Here is a 15,184-nt window from a genome sequence, read left to right on the forward strand (position 1 = left end):
AGTTGAACTTTTTGAGGAGGTCACTAAAAAGGTGGACAGGGGAGTGTCTATGGATGTTGTCTATATGTAATTCCAGAAAGAATTCAATACAGATCCACACAAGAGCTATGTAGCAAAAATGAGAGCACATTGAAATTGGAGGTAATATTACGATGTGGGATGATAATTGGTTGGGAGGTAGGAGACAGAGAGCAGGGTTAATTCTTTGATTAGCGGAATGTGACAAGTGGTGCTCCCTAGGTATCTGTACTGGGGGCTCAGCTTCTCTCCATATAGATTAATGACTTGGATGAAGGAATGGAGAGTTGTAAATCCAAGTTTGCTTACTGCACTAAATTAGGAGGCAATATTGTGTGGATGGGAGCAGAAAGTTACAAAGGGACAAAGACAGATTAAGCAAGTGGGTAAAACTGTGGCAGATGGAGTTCAATGTGGGGAAGTGTGAGGTCATCCACTTTGGATCCAGCAAAGACAAATCAGAATATTTCCTTAAGGCGAGAGGCTAGAAACTGTGGAGAAGCAATGGGATTTGGGCATCCAGATACACAAATCACTAAAAACTAGCACACAGGTACAAAAAGTAATCAAGAAGTCTAATGAAATGTTGGCCTTTATCTCAAGGGGGTAGGAATACAAAAGTGAGAAGTGATGCATCCGATGTACAGAGTCTTGGTCAGATAACAGCTTAGTTTTGAGCACCACACCTTAGAAAGGATATTGGCATTGGAGGGGGTACAATGTAGATTCAGGGCTTATTGTGAAGTTAGATTGCATAAACTTGGATTGTATTCCCTTGAGTTTAGAAGGTTGAGCGATGATCAATTGAGGTGTTTAAAATTATAAAAGGATTCAATAAGAGTAGGTACAGAAAAACAATTTCCTCTGGTGGGGAAATTCAGAACAAGGGTGCACAATCATGAAATTAGTGCTGGACCATTTATCAGGAATCAGGAAGCACTTTTTCACAAAGGGTAATGGAAATATGGAATTCTGTCTCCCAAAAGGCTGTGGATGCTGGGTCAATTGAAAGTTTCAAGACTGAGATGAACAGATTTTTATTAAAAGTGGTTAAATGGAGTTGAGGTACATGATCTAATGAAATGGCAAAACAGACTTGAAGGAGCTGAATGGCCTATTCACGGGCCCAAGTTTCGGGTGGAGTTGCTCCAATTTGGAGCAACTAGTTTAGTTTGGAGTATCTTAGAAATCGCAATTCTCAGCATTTAGCTTGCTCCAGTTCTAGTGAGTAAGTTTAGTTTCGTTTTAGTTCAGTTTTTTTCTCAAATGGGGGCGTGCCCAGCCACTTAGGCCCGTTTTGCAAGTTTGAACTGCGAAAGGTTACTCCAAACTAACTTAGAACAGCGTAAGTGTCCACGTTTGTAAGTTCTGAAAAACCTAGACAAGAGTTAAATTCAGTGCAGGCACAGCCAGAGACGAGGGGTGGGAAGCATTAAACACAAAGGACTAAAGAATTAAACACATCACTTAAAATGGCCTAAAATGCCTTATATCTGCTGAGTGAGGACAGTTGTTTCTCTTTTTTATAAATAAGTGTAGGCTCCCGGCTGAGGCTGACACATCAACATCAACTGGGGGGGGGTGGGTGGGTGAACGGAGGTTGAACGCCAGGGCCCCTCCCACACAGCCTGCAGAGTGTCGGGGTGCCAGGAGCTACTGCACACGCGCATACATTCTAGCGCGCATGTGCAGAGGTCCCGGCACTGTTTTCAGCGCCGGGACCTGGCACCGCCCCCACCCCTTGTGCTGCGCTACGCCTAGGCCGAAGACGTCCTGAGGATCTCGGAGAATTAGAAGTTTCACTGGAATATAAGCCTAATCGATCCAGTCTTTCTTCATATGTCAGTCCTGCCATCCCGGGAATCAATCTGGTGAACCTTCGCTGCACTCCCTCAATAGCAAGAATTGTCTTTCCTCAGATTAGGAGACCAAAACTGCACACAATACTCAAAGTGTGGTCTCACCAAGGCCCTGTACAACTGCAGTAAGACCTTCCTGCTCCGATACTCAAATCCCCTCGCTTTGAAGGCCAGCATGCCATTTGCTTTCTTTACTGCCTGCTATACCTGCATGCCTATCTTCAATGACTGATGTACCATGACACCCAGGTCTCGTTGCACCTCTCTTTTACTGATCTGTCACCATTCAGATAATAATCTACCTTCCTGTTTTTGCCACCAAAGTGGATAACTTCAGTTATCCACATTATACTGCATCTGCCATACATTTGCCCATTCACCTAACCTGTCCAAGTCCCCCTGCAGCCTCCAAGCATTTTCCTCGCAGCTCACACTGCCACCCAGCTTAGTGTCATCTGCAAACTTGGAGATATTACATTCAATTCTTTCTTCTAAATCATTAATGTATGTTGTAAATAGCTGGGGCTCCAGCACTGAACCCTGCGGCACCCCACTAGTCACTGCCTGCCATTCTGAAAAGGACCCATTTATCCTGACTCTCTGCTTCCTGTCTGCCAACCAGTTCTCTATCCACATCAATACATTACCCTCAATCCCATGTGCCTTAATTTTGCACACTAATCTCTTGTGTGGGACCTTGTCAAAAACCTTTTGAAGTCCAAATACACCATATCCAATGGTTCTCCCTTATCCACTCTACTAGTTACATCCTCAAAAAATTCTAGAAGATTTGTCAAACAGGATTTCCCTTTAATAAATCCATGCTGACTTGGACTGATCCTGTCACTGCTTTCCAAATGTGTACTATTACATTTTTAACAATTTATTCCAGCATTTTCCCCATCACCGATGTCAGGCTGACCGGCCGATAATTCCTTGTTTTCTCTCTCCCTCCTTTTTTAAAAAGTGGGGTTACATTAGCTACCCTCCAATCCATAGGAACTGAACCAGAGTCCATGGAATGTTAGAAAATGACCCCAATGGATCTACTCTTTCTAGGGCCACTTCCTTAAGTACTTTGGGATGCAGACCATCAGGCCCTGGAGATTTATCGGCCTTCAGTCCCTTCAATTTCCCTAACTCCATTTCCTGACTAATGAGGATTTCCCTCAGTTCCCCCTTCTCGCTAGACTCTCGGTCCCCTAGTATTTTCGGGAGGTTATTCGTGTCTTTCTTAGTGAAGGCAGAACCAAAGTATTTGTTCAATTGGTCTGCCATTTTCTTGTTCCCCATTATGAATTCACCTGATTCTGACTGCAAGGGACCTACATTAGTCGTCTTTTTCTTTTTCTTTTTCTCTTCACATATCTATAGAAGCTTTTGCACTCAGTTTTTATGTTCCCTGCAAGCTTACTCTCATACTCTATTTTCCCCCTCCTAATTAAATCCTTAGTCCTCCTCTGCTGGATTCTAAATTTCTCCTAGTCCTCAGGTTTGCTGCTTTTTTTGGCTAATGTATATACCTCTTTCTTGGATTTAACACTTTCCCTAATTTTCCATGTTCACCACGGTTGAGCCACCTTCCCTTTTTTATTCTTATGCCACGCAGGGATGTACAATTTTTCTAGTTCATCCATGTGATATTTAAATGTCTGCCATTGCCTATCCACCGTCAACCCTTTAAGTATCATTCTCCAGTCTATCCTAGCCAATTCACGTCTCATCCCGTCGAAGTTTCCTTTCTTTACGGTCAGGACCCTAGTCTCTGAATTAACTGTGTCACTCTCAATCTTAATGAAGAATTCTACCATATTATGGTCACTCTTCCCCAACGGGCCCCGCACGACCAGATTGCTAATTAATCCTCTCTCGTTACCAAGACCCAGTCTCGGATGGCCTGCTCTCTAGTTGGTTCCTCGACATATTGGTCCAGAAAACTATCCCTTATACACTCCAGGAAATCCTCCTCCACAGTATTGCTACCAGTTTGGTTAGCCCAATCAATATGTAGATTAAGTCACCAATGATTCTTTCGTTGAATTACATAGGCACTCCTATCTAGAGCTGCGTCTGGTCTCCATAGTCAGGTCAAAACAGTAACTAAATAGTACATACAAGGTCAGATCCTTATATAAATAAAAATAAACAATGCTGGACTCAGCAGCTCAGGCAGCTTCTGTGGAGAGACAGAGTTAATGTTTCAGGTCGATGACTTTTCATCTTCACTCTCCACAGATGCTGCCTGACCTGCTGAGTATTTCCAGCATTTGCTGTTTTTAAATTTAAAATTTCCAGCATCCACAGTATTTTGCTTTTGTTCTCGTTATAACTAAAACTCTTTGGGATGGCAGTCTGCATGGCAAAGACACTTTACTCAAACAAGGACCATAAACATAACATAAGAACATAAGAAATAGGAGCAGGAGTAGGCCATATGGCCCCTCGAGCCTGCTTTGCCATTCAATACGATCATGGCTGATCTGATCATGGACTCGGGTCCACCTCCCTGCCTGCTCCCCATAATCCCTTATCGGTTAAGAAAATGTCTATTTCTGTCTTAAATTTATTCAGTGTCCCAGCTTCCACAGCTCTCTGAGGCAGTGAGTTCCACAGATCCACAACCCTCAGAGAGAAGAAATTTCTCCTCATCTCAGTCTTAAATGGGCAGCCCCTTATTCTAAGATTTTGCCCCCTAGTTCTAATCACCCTCATCAGTGGAAACATCCTCTCTGCATCCACCTTGTCAAGCCCCCTCAGAATCTTACACGTTTCGATAAGATCACCTCTCATTCTCCTGAATACCAATGAGTAGAGGCCCAACCTACTCAACCTTTCCTCAAAAGACAACCCCCTCATCTCCAGAATCAACCTTGTGAACCTTCTCTGAACTGCCTCCAAAGCAGGTACATCCTTTCGTAAATATGGAAACCAAAACTGCATACCGTATTCCAGGTGTGGCTTCACCAATACCCTGTACAACTGTGGCAAGACTTCCCTGCTTTTATACTCCATCTCCTTTGCGATAAAGGCCAAGATTCCATTGGCCTTCCTGATCACTTGCTGTACCTGCATACTAACCTTTTGTGTTTCTTGCACAAGTACCCCCAGGTCTCGCTGTACTGCAGCACTCGCGTATCATGCGACTTTTGAAGACATAAATTGTAACCTAAATTTGGGGGGTCGCATGATACGCGAGATACAAAATTTGCGGGTGTGAAGTGCTGGCCAAGATTAGGCTGTTAGGCTGTTAAGCAGACCGTATCCACGCTGAATCTCGGCATGCTCCAACAATCCTCTATGTAAAGACATTTCTCTTGGTTTCTCCTCTCACTCTCCATGATGGTTGTAAATCGAATATCCCTGGTTGATATTAGTTCCTCGATACTCATGACCAAATCATTAGTTTATGTGGAAAATAAGCCAAGTTCCTGCAGCACACCACTAACTACATCCTCCCAATGCAAAAACAAATCCATTTGACTCCTGCTGAAATTCTTCTCTTCAGGGGGAGAGAGAGTCGCGGAGTCGGGGGGGGGGGGGGGAAGAGAGAGTCGCGGAGGTCGGGGGGGGGGGGAAAGAGAGAGTCGCGGAGGTCGGGGGGGGAGAGAGAGTCGCGGAGGTCGGGGGGGGGGAGAGAGAGTCGCGGAGGTCGGGGGGGGGAGAGAGAGTCGCGGAGGTCGGGGGGGGGGGAGAGAGAGTCGCGGAGGTCGGGGGGGGGGGGAGAGAGAGTCGCGGAGGTCGGGGGGGGGGGGAAGAGAGAGTCGCGGAGGTCGGGGGGGAGAGAGAGTCGCGGAGGTCGGGGGGGGAAGAGAGAGTCGCGGAGGTCGGGGGGGGGGGAAGAGAGAGTCGCGGAGGTCGGGGGGGGAGAGAGTGTCGCGGAGGTCGGGGGGGGGGGGAAAGAGAGAGTCGTGGAGGTCGGGGGGGGGAGAGAGAGTCGCGGAGGTCGGGGGGGGGGGGGGGGGGAGAGAGAGTCGCGGAGGTCGGGGGGGGGGGGGGGAGAGAGTCGCGGAGGTCGGGGGTGGGGGGAGAGAGAGTCGCGGAGGTCGGGGGGGGGAGAGAGAGTCGCGGAGGTCGGGGGGGGGAGAGAGTCGCGGAGGTCGGGGGGGGGAGAGAGAGTCGCGGAGGTCGGGGGGGGGGAGAGAGAGTCGCGGAGGTCGGGGGGGGGAGAGAGAGTCGCGGAGGTCGGGGGGGGGGGAGAGAGAGTCGCGGAGGTCGGGGGGGGGGGGAAGAGAGAGTCGCGGAGGTCGGGGGTGGGGGGGAAAGAGAGAGTCGCGGAGGTCGGGGGGGGGGAAGAGAGAGTCGCGGAGGTCGGGGGGGGGGGGAAGAGAGAGTCGCGGAGGTCGGGGGGAGAGAGAGTCGCGGAGGTCGGGGGGGGGGGGAAAGAGAGAGTCGCGGAGGTCGGGGGGGGGGGAAGAGAGAGTCGCGGAGGTCGGGGGGGGGGGGAAGAGAGAGTCGCGGAGGTCGGGGGGAGAGAGAGTCGCGGAGGTCGGGGGGGAGAGAGAGTCGCGGAGGTCGGGGGGGAGAGAGAGTCGCGGAGGTCGGGTGGGAGAGAGAGAGTCGCGGAGGTCGGGGGGGAGAGAGAGTCGCGGAGGTCGGGGGGGAGAGAGTCGCGGAGGTCGGGGGGGAGAGAGAGTCGCGGAGGTCGGGGGGGAGAGAGAGAGTCGCGGAGGTCGGGGGGGAGAGAGAGAGTCGCGGAGGTCGGGGGGGAGAGAGAGTCGCGGAGGTCGGGGGGGAAGAGAGAGAGTCGCGGAGGTCGGGGGGGAGAGAGAGAGTCGCGGAGGTCGGGGGGGAGAGAGAGAGAGTCGCGGAGGTCGGGGGGGAGAGAGAGTCGCGGAGGTCGGGGGGGAGAGAGAGAGTCGCGGAGGTCGGGGGGGAGAGAGAGAGTCGCGGAGGTCGGGGGGGAGAGAGAGAGAGTCGCGGAGGTCGGGGGGGAGAGAGAGAGTCGCGGAGGTCGGGGGGGGGGGGGAAGAGAGAGTCGCGGAGGTCGGGGGGGGGGGGGGGAAGAGAGAGTCGCGGAGGTCGGGGGGGAGAGAGAGAGTCGCGGAGGTCGGGGGGGAGAGAGAGAGTCGCGGAGGTCGGGGGGGAGAGAGAGAGAGAGTCGCGGAGGTCGGGGGGGAGAGAGAGTCGCGGAGGTCGGGGGGGAGAGAGAGAGTCGCGGAGGTCGGGGAGGAGAGAGAGAGTCGCGGAGGTCGGGGTGAAGAGAGAGAGTCGGGGGGGGAGAGAGAGTCGCGGAGGTCGAGGGGGAGAGAGAGTCGCGGAGGTCGGGGGGGGAGAGAGTATGGAGAGAGAGCACGGAGAGAGAGCACGGAGAGAGAGTACGGAGAGAGAGCACGGAGAGAGAGCAGAATCCACTCGATGTTTCATGTTAAGGTCTGTATTCGATCTCAAAAAAGTGACTCGCATGATACATGAGATATATGGTAAAATCATGTTTTGGGGACGAAAATTTAGGGGTCGCATGATACGCGAGATCGCAGGTTACGCGAGTATATACGGTACCTATAGAAACTCTTGCTCTCTGTTTTTATATTTCGTGCTAGTTTACTTTCATAGTCTATCTTCCCTTTCTTAATCATTTTTTTAGTCGTTCTTTGCATAAACTCCATTATACACGCACACTACAGCATGCCAATGGTGTTTGACAAATACTATCTATTAGGGCTAACCTGATTAGATTAGCTCACCAATTGTTAATTGTTTCTAGCATTTGGGTGTGCTCGATGATCGTTTACTGAGAAAGACACATCTCTGTTAACAATCAAGTGTATTGACTCAACTGATTTTTTAACATAGACCTGTTTATCCAAATTGCCTGTTTCTGTGCTGTAAATACTATGTAATACTATGTAACCTTATAGACTCTGTGAAGAGCCAAAATAATTAAAGCCATTCTCCCAGCATGCTGCTGAGGATTGTATGTTTCCTAAATGAATCTATTTTTAATGGTACCAGAGATGAGTGGACTTCAGTTAAGTGGCAGGACTGGAGTTGCTGGGATTGTACACCTCAGAGCAGAGAAGGCTCAGGGGAGATTTAATAGAGATGTTCACAATTATGAGGGGTATTGTTAGAGTAAAGAAGAAGAAACTGTTTCCACTGGTAGGAGGGGTGTTAACCAGAGGACACAGATTGAACATAATTGGCAAAAGAACCAAAGGCGAGTTATGATGATCTGGAGTCACTGCCTGAAAGGGTAGTGAAGTAACTTTCAACGGGGAATTGATGCATATTCTTGAAAAGGGAAAAAATTGCAGAGCTATAGGGTAAGGGCGGGGCAGTGGGGCCAATTGCATAGCTCTTTCAAAGAGCCAGCACAGGTAAAATGGGTTGAATGGTCTTCTGTGATGTTTCTGTGATTTATAAGCTATGTAATAGCAGAGAAAGCAGATAAGCCACTGACAAAACTACACCATTTTTGTCTCAAATGCTCCTCTAAACTTTCCTCTCTTGTCCATTCTATCCTGCACTGTTCATTTTGCATCCCCTTCCATCCCAATTCTGACACTCACTGCAGAGACCACTATTCCTCATTGATTCTTCTCCACAACTTCTAACTGAGGAAGGTCTTTACTTCCAGACGTCTTTCATTCTGCAATCTACAAACTTTGAAATACCGGGTTCGGAGCCATCTAGTCACTACCTTCCCAATTTCTCTCATCGTTAATAGGATTTCAGTCTTGGCACTGCCTAAACTATGGGCCTCGGCCCTTCATCATAGATTCTTAACGAAACGGCTTGGGGAGCAGTCCACGGGGATCAGTGCTCAGGATATGGTCCGATATTCGGTACCAGTGCTCGGGATAAGGTCCAATATTTGTACCAGTACTCGAGATACAGTCCAATATTCAGTACCAGTTCTCAGGATACTGTCTGGTACTGGAGACCAGGGTTCAGGAGAAGATCTGATATTCGGTACCAGTGCTTGGGATAAGGTTTTATATTCAGTACCAGTGCTCTGGATAAGATCCGATATTTGGTACCAGTGCTCTGGATAAGATCCGATATTCATACCAGCACTCGGGATACGATCACATACTTGGGGGAAATTTTTATCCGATGACAGCCCTGGGACGGGGGTCCGATAGTGCATGGGAAAACCAGAAGTGCTGCATCTTCTATCAATGGCTTTTTAACCCAGCCACTGCATTTTCTCTAAGGGGTCACAGGGAGATACTGTTCCCCATTGACAGGATGAAGAATCCTGCCAGTGAAAGCCAGAAGGCATGGTTGGAGGTGGTTATGAGCTGAGCAGCAGTGTGTGGTGCTATGCTCCTGATTCAGTGCCAAAAGCGATTCAGTGCCAAAAGCAATTCAGTGACCGAATCAGGTCAGGAAAGACAAGTACAGTGGCACATTCAACTACATCCTGATGTGTGCATCCTGAATGTACCCATCTGTCCATTCACCGCTGACCCTCAGCCTCATCTAAATGCAATGTCACACCTCTCCCTCCGAGTCAACAAATATTATCCATCCATGCGTTCAACACATTCCATTACTTTCACTCGTAGGTCTCGTTCCCTCTTTGTAGGAGAAGAGAGCATAGAACACCAGGGAGAAACAGAGAGCCCAAGGTTGTCCACCAGCAATATCATAATTAACATCTGCAGAGGAGGCGCCGTGGAGATCAACAGAGTCTCGGCATGTCTGGCCAAATATTTGAGCCTCCCAACTACCTGGTGCCAAAATTAAATATCACAAAGCTACGTGGCATACAATACTCACTCATGTTGACTTGATGTCAGCAGCGAGTGAAATATGATGATGTGCATAATGATCACTTAAAACATTATTTCTTGACCGTTCTAATTCATGTCTTTAATCTCCCAGAGGGCCTTCAAGCGTCCCACAGGAGGTGGTCTAGGTGGACAACAACGACTCCTCAGAGGAGGTCATGCGCTCTGAGGGTGCACCGTCACCGGACTCATGCAGACCATGCACCATCTGAGCTACTTACTTGCTATTTCAGTGGGACCGGTACGGAAGAAACTTGGGATTTCACCTGGTGCTCTTGCTCACACATCACAAGCAAACAAGCGCAGATGGTAGAAACAGGGACAGCAGTGGAGAGTCCGCATCAGAGTACGCAGAATGCTCTGAGCTCTGCTCAGTTGGACACAGATGCTGAACCTCAGGGGCCATCGACAAAAAGGATACTTCTGGAGCAGCAGCAAAGAATGTGCGATGTACTGGCAGGCTTTGCAGCCGTACTATACACGCTTGCAGGGAGGAGTCTGTCTCAAGCAAGAGTGCAATGATATTACAGGCCTCTACGATCATGTCTTTGTCCATGGAAAGAGTGGCTACCTGCATTGAGCAGCAAAAGTGCTATCAAACGAGTGCATGCAGGCCTTCGCCAATGGCTTGCACACTATGAATTCCACCTTAAATAGGATTGATGAAACCCCAGCCTTGGCCGTTCATTGCCCCACTGATCTTTAGCAAAGTGCTCTTCAGCTCATTGCTAGCAGGGAAGTGCGGATGATGAGGATGATGGTGGAAGGGGGAATTCGGCTCAATGCGCTTCCACTCCTCACCCATTGCCCGCCCCCACTAGTCAGTACCCACCATGCTGCCCCATGTCCCAATGGCTGAGTCTGCCCCTGCACAGGAGCAGGTGGAGCAGTCTTTGACGGGGAACTCACATACTCCAGCGGCGGAGCACCGCGGAATAGTGCTAGGCACCTGGGTACTAAAGGGGAGCACTGTGGGCGAGAAAGTGAGAAATCGAGAACACGGGAAAGCGCGAGAGCAAGAGAGAGCGAGAAAAAGAAAGAGAGAGCTATAAAGAGAGTGAGAAACAGAAAACGAGAAAGAGCAAAAAAAAACGAGAGGGAGAGGGAATGCGAGGGGGGGGGGGCGAACGAGGGGAGGAGGGGCGCGAACGAGGGGAGGAGGGGAGTGAGTGGCGCGAACGAGTGGGGGTGCGCAAGGGAGCGGGCGGGGGCGAGGGAGCGGGAGAAGGCGGGCGCGAGGGAGAAAGCGGGCATGAGGGAGAGCTGACTATGGTGTCCAGGTCAGGTTTTGACACCAGTACTGGTCACCACAGCCACATAAACCTGGGTTCCTCCCAGAATCCATTTTAAACCACAGTTAATTTTTAAAAAACAGACGTGACAAAGTAAAACATTGAAATGTCCAACATATACTTGTTACAAGTTTCACACTACAAAGCGTTGAACAAATGCCCTACAGTTTGGCAGACTGCCGGATTATGAACGTTCGCCCTTTATTGGAGCTACAGTGTAGAACAAGTACTCAAGTCACCTCTTTCCACCCAGATACAATTGTTACATAGTTTCAGGTGGAGTGTATATGTTGTGATACACAAGGTATCGCAATAGTATGGGGCGGGCTCGATGGACCAGATGGTCTTTACCTGTCGTGTCATTGTTCGTATTACGTAGTGCTTACAGCACATAAACAGGCCATTCAGCCCAACAGGTCTATGCCGGTGTTTATGCTCCACACAAGTCTCCTCCCACCCTTCTACATCTAACCCCATCAACATATCTTTCTCTTCTGTTCTCCCTCATGTACTTATCTAGCTTCCCCTTAAAGGCATCTTGCTATTCACCTCAACTATGCCATGTGGTAGCAAGTTCCACATTCTATAAACAAATTTCTCCTGAATTTCTATTGGATTTAATAGTGACTATCTCATATTTATGGCCCTTACTTTCGACTCCCCACATCCCTACATAATTCTAAAGACCTCTGTTAGGTCACCTCTTGGCCTTCTATTTGCTAGAGAAAAGAGCCCCAGCTTGTTCAGTCTTTCCTGATGGTGATTTTTTCCCCTCCATCTCAAACATGCAGTTATTCTACAGTTTAAACTTTATTTCTGAAATAGACACTGTGGGAAGCTGGCCAATATGGGAGACACCAGCTGACAACAGCACTGCTACTGTTCTGTCCACAAACTAACAGCAAACCATAAACCAGTGCAGGGCTCATAAACCACTCTGAGCAGAGTCAGACTATCCCTTGAAAAGCGGACTGGCTCCGATATAGGAAGCTATCTATCTGGTTTACAGAAGGACAGAAATAATGGGATGTGAAGTAACGTCCAAGGACAGCTACATTTACACCACATCAAGATTTCAAATCCTAACTGTACATACGCCAAAGATAAACAACAAAACCTATAGGTCCACACTTGTGCGCCAAGCGGATCCCCTCAACTGCATAAACCACAGACAAAAGGATCCGTTTTTAAGGTTTGACATAACATCTAAGAATTTAACCAGCGTTTACTCTAGGATCGAACCTTGTGGCAAATTTGCTCTGGGAAAGGTCATATGGCTTCTCGGTCAGTATTTCAATGTAAGTAACCAACTTCAAAGGCAGAATCGAGTGACACCAGCTCTGCAGTTATGCATGGGAGGACAGATGCACCAACGTTAGCATCCTCGATCAGGCCAACATCCCTAGCATCGAAGCACTGACCACACTCAACCAGCTCCATTGGGCGGGTCACACTGTTCGCATGCCTGACACAAGACTCCCAAAGCAAGCTCTCGACTCTGAACTCCAACACGGCAAGCGAGCCCAAGGTGGGCAGAGGAAACTTTTCAAGGACACCCTCAAAGCCTCCCTGATAAAATGCAACATCCCCACCGATACCTGGGAGTACCTGGCCAAAGACCGCCCGAGGTGGAGGAGGTGCATCCGGGAGGGCTCTGAGCACCTTGAATCTCGTCGCCGAGAACATGCAGAAAACTTGCGCAAGCATCGGAAGGAGTGTGCGGCAAACCAGTCCCACCCATCCTTTCCTTCTACGACTGTCTGCCCCACCAGTTCTCTGCTCTTCCAGTTTGAGGAAAAAATATCAACATTTCAACTTTGGGGCTTCCCGATGCCTCTGTGAATTTAACTAATGAGCCATAACTTTGGGGCGAGGAGAAGAGAGAGAAAGACTGATGGAGAGGAGAAAGGAATAAAACCTGAACTTTTAGTGAATACATTTTATGACAAAGTTTGAAAGGGTACAAAATATATGTAGGACTCCATGTAACCATATTTGTGTACATCCTCTAATACAGATGGGATTAACCCTGGTATTTATGCAATGAATTCCCATCGTGCAAAACCAAAGAAACAGCAGGAAGAAATTTATCTGTGGGAAGGGAATGTTTGTGGTTCAGAGTGCGTGGTTCAAGATTACCTGCAGTCACTAATCTGTAGGCTGCATTGTTGCTGAACGTATTCAAAAGAGCAAGGAAACCGATGTTACCCAACCACAACTTCAGTTCTATGGCCTCCTGCGCTCACAATAATTCAACATCGTTGAATTGCAGACACCCTACCTTCCCGTACACGCTAGCTACATTCCCACAAGAGAGATGGAGAGCTTTGCTTTGTTATTCTTTGCCCCCGAGTCCCAATGGAATAGATACCACCTGCGGCCAAGGGAGCCAGCTGCTTCCAGTGCCACTCAGACGTCTTGGCCTGGGAAATGACATTCCCTCCTAATTCTGCCTTTGAGAAGAAAGCTGTACGGCTCATGTTTATCTTGGACAAGGAGCATTGGGCGAGAGGGCAAGATTTACATGCTCCAGCAAGGAATGAAGTTTTGGACTAATTTAATGGAGATGCTTTAAAAAAAGGCATTATACACTCGGATAGTCAAAAACATAGAATCATACTGCACAGGTGGTGGTAATCCGGCCCATCGTGTCTGTGCCAGCTCTTTGAAAGAGCTTTCCAATTAGTCCCATGACCTTGCTCCTTCCCCATTGCCCAATAAAGTTTTCCTTTTCAAGTATATATCCTATTCCCTTTGGAAATTCACTGTTGAATCTGTTTCCAGCACGCTTTCAGGCAGTCCAGATCATAACAATTCGCTACATAAAAACATTTCTCCTCATCTCCCCTCTGGTACTTTAACTAGTTACCTTAAATCGGTGTCCTCTAGTTACCGACCCACCAGCCAGTGAAAAGAGTTTCATGAGGGAATAAACTGCATAATACCAAACCCCAACCATTGCAATAAACATTCAAATTGGTTTTCAATACCTAGCCACTGTACATAATGAACACCACTACACTGAGTACATTCCCAAAGATTTTATTGGCAAGAATCACTCCACCTTTCTTTGTTGAATTTCAGAGAATGGAGTATGGCAGGCCTTTTCTGACGCAGATTCCAGAGATGTAAAGTATCGTCCGCCAAGGCACTCACAAGGGCTCCCTGCAAGAGAGCAAAAAGACATTATACCATTCAACAAATGACTAGGCACAAAGGCCAGGCGAAGACCATTAAACCTGCCCTGTTCAGACCACAGTGCAATGTCACCTACTGTTCACCCGCCCTCTAACCTCGCAATCTCCTGGGAAAGGAAAAAAAATACAGAAAAAAAAAAGTTACAACCAATTTAGGAGAGACTTTGGGAATTCCCTCGGAACATCCTCTTCGCTCAAAAACTGGTCACATTCCTTTTTAAAAGGGCTATGGTAACTCCATTTTCACAAGTCTCGGCGGTATATCCCAGAGAGTGCTGGTATCAAAGCTAACCACCAATAACATTTAGATTTTTAAAACTGTTCTCGTGCTACCGGTTTCAAATAACCTATCCAACCAGACTGCACTCAATTCCTTCTTCCATTTAAAAAGTTTAATCATGTCCCCTCTGAACCTGTTTCTCCTAAGTAAATAAATCTAATATATATATTTTTCCACATAGTCAAATTCTACCTCATCAAAAAAACATAGGAAACACTCACTGAAACAGAAGTTCGAACAGAAAATCTAAATGTCTCCAGAAGGACGTCTGTACAAATTTGATGACCTAATCATTCTACTTTTCAGCATTCTCCAGACTGTACCAGGACTACTTCATAGGAGGTAATGGACTATGGATTAACAGCCTCTCTGATTCAGCAGACATGCAGTCAAGAGTCAGGCCTTCTAACTAAGGAAGGTAGCTCCTACGGTGTATGATGTAGCTCAGTTGGTAGCACTCGGCTGACATTCCAGTGCAGTACTGAGGAAGTGCTGCACTATTGGAAATGCTGCCTTTCGGATGAGACATTAAACCGAACCCCCAGCTGCCTTCTCAGGTGAATGTAAAAGATCCCATGGCACCACTTCAAAGAAGAGCAGGGGTGCTCTCCCCAATGTCCAGGCCAATATTTATCCCTCAACCAACATCCTAAAAACAGATTACCTGGTCATTAGCTTTTGCTGTTTGTGGGGGCTTGCTGTGTCCAAATTGGCTGCTGTGTTTCCTATACTACAATACATGACCACACTTCAAAAGTACTTTATTGGCTGCAAAGTGCTTTGGGACTTCGAGGTCATGAAA

General features: G+C 47.9%; 1 protein-coding gene across 3 annotated transcripts in view; it reads right to left on the reverse strand.

The window, feature by feature from the left end:
- LOC139273272 (syntaxin-binding protein 5) overlaps nt 1-15,184 on the reverse strand; it is a 268,702-nt gene that overhangs the window by 197,893 nt on the left and 55,625 nt on the right. For all 3 annotated transcript variants that reach the window (XM_070889953.1, XM_070889952.1, XM_070889951.1), the window contains exon 4: nt 13,970-14,070. In XM_070889953.1, coding sequence (XP_070746054.1) covers nt 13,970-14,070 — 101 coding nt within the window. The remainder of the gene's footprint in view (nt 1-13,969; nt 14,071-15,184) is intronic.

This window comes from Pristiophorus japonicus, chromosome 9 (genome assembly GCF_044704955.1).
Source record: "Pristiophorus japonicus isolate sPriJap1 chromosome 9, sPriJap1.hap1, whole genome shotgun sequence".
NCBI lineage: Eukaryota > Metazoa > Chordata > Chondrichthyes > Pristiophoridae > Pristiophorus > Pristiophorus japonicus.